This window comes from Salmo salar, chromosome ssa01 (assembly GCF_905237065.1).
Source record: "Salmo salar chromosome ssa01, Ssal_v3.1, whole genome shotgun sequence".
NCBI lineage: Eukaryota > Metazoa > Chordata > Actinopteri > Salmoniformes > Salmonidae > Salmo > Salmo salar.
In genome coordinates, this window is record NC_059442.1 from 134,156,140 (window position 1) to 134,164,177 (window position 8,038).

General features: G+C 42.5%; 1 protein-coding gene across 1 annotated transcript; it reads left to right on the plus strand.

Moving 5' to 3' along the window:
• The first annotated feature begins 629 nt into the window (after positions 1–629).
• On the plus strand, positions 630–6,361 carry car15 (carbonic anhydrase 15). Its single transcript, XM_014133370.2, has 8 exons — positions 630–1,089; positions 1,204–1,233; positions 1,424–1,600; positions 1,811–1,956; positions 2,098–2,190; positions 2,302–2,368; positions 3,221–3,381; positions 5,747–6,361. The coding sequence occupies exons 1-8, from the start codon at positions 1,008–1,010 to the stop codon at positions 5,969–5,971; spliced, it is 981 nt and encodes a 326-aa protein (XP_013988845.1). The 5' UTR covers positions 630–1,007; the 3' UTR covers positions 5,972–6,361.
• The last annotated feature ends 1,677 nt before the right edge of the window (positions 6,362–8,038 follow it).

Genomic DNA, 8,038 nt, shown 5'->3' on the forward strand with positions numbered 1-8,038 from the left:
TCAATGGAAACAGGATGCACCTGAGCTCAATTTCGAGTCTCATAGCAAAGGGTCTGAATACTTATGTAAATAAGGTATTTCTGTTTTTAATTTTTGTATAAATTTGAACACAAGAAAATACTGTTTTCGCTTCCTCCATTATGGGGTATTGTGTGTAGATTGCTAAAGAGGTTATTTATTTAATCCATTTTAGAATAAGGCTGTAATGTAAGACAATGTGGAAAAGGTTTGCCCTTTGCTATGGGTCTGCATACTTTCCGAAGGTACTGTATATGTGTTTCATCAGTCTTGGCATTTCACTGAGTTCTCTTGATTGGTCAAGGAAATCCCTCAGCCACTGTAACCAAATGTCAGGGGGATTAAGGTGAGAAGTGGGAAATCCCTAAACGGTCAGTTGTGTGTTGCTGACAGAGAAGGGAATAAGGGGAGCCCTGTCCGTTAATTAATTCTCCTCCCTGGCAATAGATGGGTTTATCAGTCTTCGCTCCAATAAGGCAACTTATCTTCGCAGTGAGGCTGAAACCAAAAGATGTACGATTTACTATTCAGACCGTGTCAAGCATCAGTAGCATATTGCAGCATATGTTTTCACCTGATCTTAGGCCTATACACCTATAGCTGTCCGTTCCTTCGACAGGCACCCTTTATCGGCAGACCACTAGGAGATACACTGACAAAATAAACAGTGATAACATTTTACATATTCCAACCTGCTACTTAATCGTTTTTATAAAAAAATTAAAAAACAATTGACCTTACCGCTTGGGGGCATCGGTGCTCAGCCGAGAGTTGGCAAGCTTCCCTCACATCAATGTCCCGTTATGTGACATTCATCAGTAAAGACCACTGGCAATGACACACTCCACTGACCAAACAGAGAAAGAAAGAAAAAGCCCTCAGCATTCACTTTCCCAGTCCTATTTAAGCTTGGCATTTGCACAGATCCCTAAGCACCGATTAGACCTGCCTCTGTCATTTTTATTTAGACATTAACTAGACCTATTGAAATGCTGTGCTCATTTATTGGCGCAAAAATGATTTTGGCAATCATAACTTTCCTAGTGATGTTTATTACAGGTTCACACACCGGTGAGTATCCGGCTTGTCCTTGATATTATCCAAGGTAGGCAGCTGTTTGAGTGTGTATTACGTCATGGGTAAGAACGCTTTACAGTTGATATCCTCCTTGTTTTACGTTTTCAGTGGACTTCTGTTATGATGAGAGTTATTGTGGTAAGTGTCTATGTTTATTCAATGTAGAGACAATGCACTTTTAAATGTTTTTTTCTCATAATTATTTTCGGTAGATTTCAAATCGATATTTTAATAAAAAATATAGTAATATTCTTATCGTGTTAACTCTATGGTGACTGTAGACTTACACTTTGAATGCCATCAGCGTGTGTTTTTGTGTCCTCCTCAGATCCATATGCATGGGGAGACGCGTTCCCATCCTGCCACCCAATACTTGAAGAACATCACTCTCCAATCAACCTGGATCATCATATGACCAGAAATGAGTCACTGGAGGCTTTACATCTGGATGGTTTTCATGCTGTTCATACAGGACACTGGAAACTGAAAAACAATGGGCACTCTGGTGAATATCCTCTATCATTACCGTAGAAATTGATTTGTGAGGAGGTGTGTCTACTGAGTAGTTATTGTCTACTTAGCGACTTTAGCCTACGTGTCCCGTTTCTTATTACATCACAGGACAACTATGTGTGTGCTTGTGAGAATGTATGTGTGAGAATGGGTTGTGCATTTTGTGTAGACGTTTATAAGTGGTCTGTGTGTTTGTATGCAGTTGTGTTGGAGGTTGGGAATGGGATGTCTGTGAGTGGTGGAGGTCTTCCTGGGACGTACCACACCATCCAGCTCCACTTTCACTGGGGAAGCCTCAACACCAACGGCTCAGAGCACACTGTGGACAGGCACAGGTATCCAATGGAGGTAAGTGTGGGTGATGGTTCTCTTTACATCCAGTCAACTTTACACTGAAGGGTGGATATCTTTGGTGAACAAAATAAATAGCAGCTGTCAGTGCCTGCATCCTGGTTTTATATTTAATTGACAGTGCATTTTCTTTTGCAGATGCACATAGTCAACATGAAGTCAAGTCACCCCAATTTGACATCTGCCTTGGATGACCCAACTGGCCTTGCAGTTCTTGCGTTCTTTATTGATGTAAACTATAGTTAAATACTTTATGTAGTTCATTTTAGAGCATATTTAAAAAAATATCTGTTTATTTTGTCATGATGAAGTCATATATTCTAAACCTCTAACTTCTTGCAGCTTTATTACATTGAAAATGTACACTTTGGACGCATATCACGACTACTTCCCTCCATTGCCTACAAAGGTCTGTAGAAACATAAGTACTCTAATGTACACTGAACAAAAATATCAACGCAACATGTAAAGCGTTGGTCCCATGTTTCATTAGCTGAAATAAAAGATCCAAGAAATTTCACATCAGCAAAGAAATATTATTTCTCTCCAATTTTGGGCACAAATTTGTTGACATCCCTGTTAGTGAGCATTTCTCCTTTGCCAAGATAATCCATCCACCTGATAGGTGTGGAATATCAAGAAGCTGATTAAACTGCATTATCATTACACAGATGCATGTTGTGCTGGGGACAATAAAAGGCCACTCTAAAATGTGCAGGTTTGTCACACAACACAATGCCACAGATGTCACAAGTTTTGAGGGAGCGTGCCGTTGGTAGGCTGACTGCAGGAATGTCCACCAGAGCTATTGTCAGATAATTGAATGTTAATTTCTCTACCATAAGCCACCTCCAACATCATTTTAGAGAATTTGGGAGTACGACCAACTGTCCTCGGAACTGCAGACCACGTGTAACCACGCCAGCCCAAGACGTCCTCACCCGGCTTCTTCACCTGCGGGATCGTCTGAGACCAGCCAGCTGGGCAGCTGATGAAACTGAGTATTTCTGTCTGTAATAAAGCCCTTTTTGTGGGGAAAAACTCATTCGCCCCTGCCCAGTCATATGAAATCCATAGTTTAGGGCCTACTGACTGATTTCCTTATATGAACTGTAACTCAGTAAAATCGTTGACATTTTTGCATGTTGCGTTTATATTTTTGTTCAGTGTATATATATATATAGTGTGGTGACTGTGAACATGCTTCAGTCCCATGTAGGGTTTAATAAACGTTTAATAAAGGTCTTTCTCCCTCTCCTAGGTCAAACGGCTACAGTCAAGCCATTCCCATTGATCGGCCTTCTGCCTGAGAGCCATTTGTCCCAGTACTACCGCTACCATGGTAGCCTCACCACTCCACCTTGTTCTCAAGCCGTTATATGGACCATGTATGAAGTCCCTACCTATATCTCATGGTCACAGGTAAGCAAGCACTACTGAAAGGAAGGACACTCATGAAATGGGTTTAATCTCAAATCAAATCAAATTGTATTTTTTACATGCTTTGTGAACAACACAATGAGTAACCATAACTTGGCTATATACACGGGGTACCAGTACTGAGTCTATGTGCAGAGGTACAAGGTAATTGATATGTACATATAGGTAGGGATAAAGTGACTAGGCAACAGGATAGATAATAAACAGTAACAGCAGCGTATGTGATGAGTTAAAAAGGGTCAATGCAGATATTCCAGGGAGTTTTTGGTTAACTATTTAACTGTTTAACAGTCTTATAGCTTGGGGGTAGCTGTTCAGGGTCCTGCTGGTTCCAGACTTGCTGTGCGGGAGCAGAGAGAACAGTCTATGACTTGGGTGCCTGGAGTCTTTGACAATTGATAGGGACTTCCTCTGACACTGCCTGGTATAGAGGTCCTGGATGGCAGGAAGCCTGGCCCCAACGATGTACTGGGCCGTACGCATTACCCTCTATAGCGCTTTGCGATCGGATGCCAAGCGGTTGCCATACCAAGCGGTGATGCAACCAGTCAAGATACTCTCAATGGTGCAGCTGTCGAACTATTTGAGGATCTGAGGGCCCATGTCAAATCTTTTCTGTCTCCTGAGTAGGAAGAGACATTGTTGTTCCCTCTTCACAACTGCGCTGATGTTTGCGGGCCATGATAGTTTCTTAGTGATGTGGATACCGAGGAACTTAAAGCTCTCGACCTGCTCCACAACAGCCCCGTCGATGTGGATGGGAGCGTGCTTGGCCCTCCGTTTCCTGTAGTCCACGATCAGCTCCTTTGTCTTGCTGACGTTGAGGGAGAGGTTGCTGTTCTTGCACTACACTGCCAGGTCTATGACCACCTCCCTGTAGGCTGTTTCATCGTTTTTGGTGACCAGGCCTACCACCGTTGTGTAGGCAGCAAATTGAATGATGGTGTTTAAGTCGTGTGCGTCTACGCAGTTGTGGGTGAACAGGGAGGAGTACAGGAGGGGACTAAGCACACACCCCTGAGGAGCCCCCGTGTTGAGGGTCAAAGGGCGGATTTATTGTTGCCTACCCTCACCACCTGGGGGCGGCCCGTCAGGAAGTCCAGGATCCAGTTGCAGAGGGAGGTGTTTAATCCTAGGGTCAGCTTAGTGATGAACTTCGAGGGCACAATGGTGTTGATCGCAGAGCTGTGCTGTATGTAGTCAATGAACAGCATTCCCACGTAGGTGTTCTTTTTGTGAAGGTGGGAATGGGCAGTGTGAAGTGCAACAGAGATTGCGTCATCTGTGGATCTGTTGGTACGGTATGCAAATTGGAGTGTGTCCAGGGTGTCTGGGATGATGGTGTTGATGTGAGCCATGACCAGCCTTTCAAAGCATTTCATGGCTACAGGTGGTAGTGCTATGGGGCGATAGTCATTTCCTTGGCATTCTTGGACACAAGAACTATGGTGGTCTACTTGAAACGTTTAGGTATTACAGACTGGGTGAGGGAGAGGTTGAAAATGTCAATGAAGACACTTACCAGTTGATCACTCTGAGTACGCGTCCTGATAATCCGTCTCACCCTGCAGCCTTGTGAATGTTAACCTGTTCAAAGGTCTTACTCACATCGGCTACGGAGGGCGTGATCAGTCGTCCGGAACTGCTGGTGCTCTCATGCATAGTTCAGTGTTGCTAGCCTCGAAGCGCATAGATGGTACTAAGCTCGTCTGGTAGGCTTGCGTCACTGGACAGCTCGTGGCTGGGTTTCCCTTTGTAATCTGTGATAGCTTGCAAGCCCTGCCACATCCGACGAATGTCAGAGCCAATGTAGTATGATTTAGATATTGGTCCTGTATTGACATTTTGCCTGTTTGATGGTTCGTCTGAGGGCGTAGCAGGATTTCTTATAAGTGTTCGGATTAGTGTCCCGCTCCTTGAAAGCGTCAGCTCTAGCCTTTAGCTCAGTGCGGATGTTGCCTGTAATCCATGACTTCTGTTTGGGATATGTACGTACGGTCACTGTGGGGACGACGTTGTTGATGCACTTATTAATGAAGCCGGTGACTGATGTGGTAAACTCCTCAATGCCATCGGATGAATCCCGGGACATATTCCAGTTTGTGCTAGCGAAAAAGTCCTGAATCTATGCTTTCACCATACCCTGGTAGAACCAGCCTGATTGTTGTGTTCCACCAGGATACTGTGACCATGGAACAACCCTGGGCGAACAGCTATACTAGGATTGTTACTAGTGATGGAAAACAGTACCATGAATGATCTGATGAATCTAATGAATGAATGATCATGCTTAATTACATCACAGTTTATAAATAACCACCCTGTTAATGTGTTTCTTCTTCCCTAGTTTGAACAGTTTGTCACTGGGATTTTCTCCACAGAGGAGGATGAAGAATTTGTAGCACATCTCCATGATAACTTCCGACACATCCATCCCACCTTCAGTCGCAGCGTCTACGCCTCCAAAGATGCCAAACTGCTTACAGCGATGGCCAATCACCTCTATAGCCCAGCACTCTCAATACTTCTCCTTCAACTGACTTTAACAGTTGGGCTCATCTATGGGCTCTAGCTCTTTGCTTAGGGCTGTTTTGTTCATGCTAGCTTTACACTCTCTCTACTTGTGGGACAGCATCATAGCCGAGAAACTCTGAAGTTGCCAATACCATAGATTTTCTTTTACAGAGGATACATAAAATACTGTGAAAAAAAAGAGTACTGTTTACTGTGATTGACCACTGTATGTTTTCATCATATCACTGTCATTGCATTCAATTAGAAATGGTTTAATGTTTCATTACATGTTTAACAGTTCAATTCATAACATTGTGTAGACTAGATCTAGTACTGGTGACAGTACTAAAATGTTGTTCATCAATGCTACCGTGTATGCATCTCTGATTGTACTGCATTCAATCACTACCTGACCTACTATATTAATGTTAATTAAAATAAATAATTGAATTTGAACTCAGTGTTTATATTCCCCCTGGTGGCCATATGACATTGCTGTATATTCCCTCAGCAACTGCTATTGGCAGGTAGCAGAGATATTATTTCACTGCCTGCCTTCCCTCCCTTTATTTTGCATGAATTTGATCCACTTGAAACGGTCATCAGAAGAACTTCCCCATGTCACACCACTGCTCTGCAACTACCAGGGGTGACTCACTCAGAGTGACTGGTATGACATGCTTATACTGGGGGGTTGTATGAGTGAGGTGTGGATTGATAAAGTAGTGGCATTACAACATCTCACACTTTGTTCAGTTCTGGCGGTTGACCAAATCCAATACGATAAAGAGAATGGTGATCCCGGGGAGCCTGACAGCCTGACCTGTGTATCCATGCCGACTGTATTGTTCCCCTACTGCTGGTCACACCATCCACCTCCTGTCACTGACTTGGGGTGGCAGAGGGCAGACACACAGAGGCCACTCTGTCTCCGTCAGTCCGGATGGTTGAGAATGAGGTCATGGGAGGCCTCAATCATATGTAGTCTTTTTTTTTTGTAACAGTATTTTTATTGGAGTTTCACAGTTTTCACCCATATTAAGAGATACAACAACAAAGACAAAGCAAAAAACAGCACTCACTTACACATACCTGCATATATATACATATACATACACACATATACATGTGTATATATATATATATATATATATATATATATTACATACACACACATACATACACACAAACATACATATATACATACACACATACATATACACACACTCACCCATACATACGCATACATACACACATACATACAGTGTAGTTATGAAATACATAGATCACCACCATTCTAAGAGAATCCTTGCAGCATAATAGCTGATACTTCAGGTTCTAGGTAATTTAGGTAAGGTTCCCATACTTTGTAGAACTGATCTGTCTTAGAATGCAATGTACATGTCAAATATTCCAGTGGCACCCATTCAAATAGTATCTTATGCCAATCTTTAATAGAAGGAACTTTATCACTAATCCACTGTAAAAGGATGTTTTTCCTCGCTGCGAAGGTAAGGATGTTGTAAAGCCTCCTCTTACCCACAGAAGTTACATGCCTACTAGGGAGACCTAACAGTAGAGAGACTGGGTCCAATTCTAGATCGACCCCTAGGATCTTTTACATTTCTTGCAGAACACCAGACCAGTATCTTTGTATTTTGGTACATGACCATAAATCATATGTAGTCTTATTACATTGCTTTACTGCATACCTTTAAGTGGTTGATGCTATTGCTATGATTGGAGATTGATGCTATTGATATACACTTACTGATTTAATACTGTTGGGAGTCCATAGGATCCCTAGAATTGACACTGCCTGACTGCTTGAAATGGAGAAATCACATGATTTGGTCCTGAACCAAACTGTAGCCTACACACTGACAGACAGTAGGGCATTGTTTTATCAAAAGGACAACGTCTCTGAATGTTGGTTTATTCATGTTGCTTATTATGGGTGAAGGTATGCAGGCATTCTCCATTGAGGTTTCCAACATGAAGGAAATGTTATTTCCAACGTCCTGTGTGTCAGTTGATACTACTGGGTTACTGTACATAAAATCATCCAGTAATTGCTGTCTGAAATTTGATGTATTCATTCAGTCATTTGAAGAAGAAAAAAGGC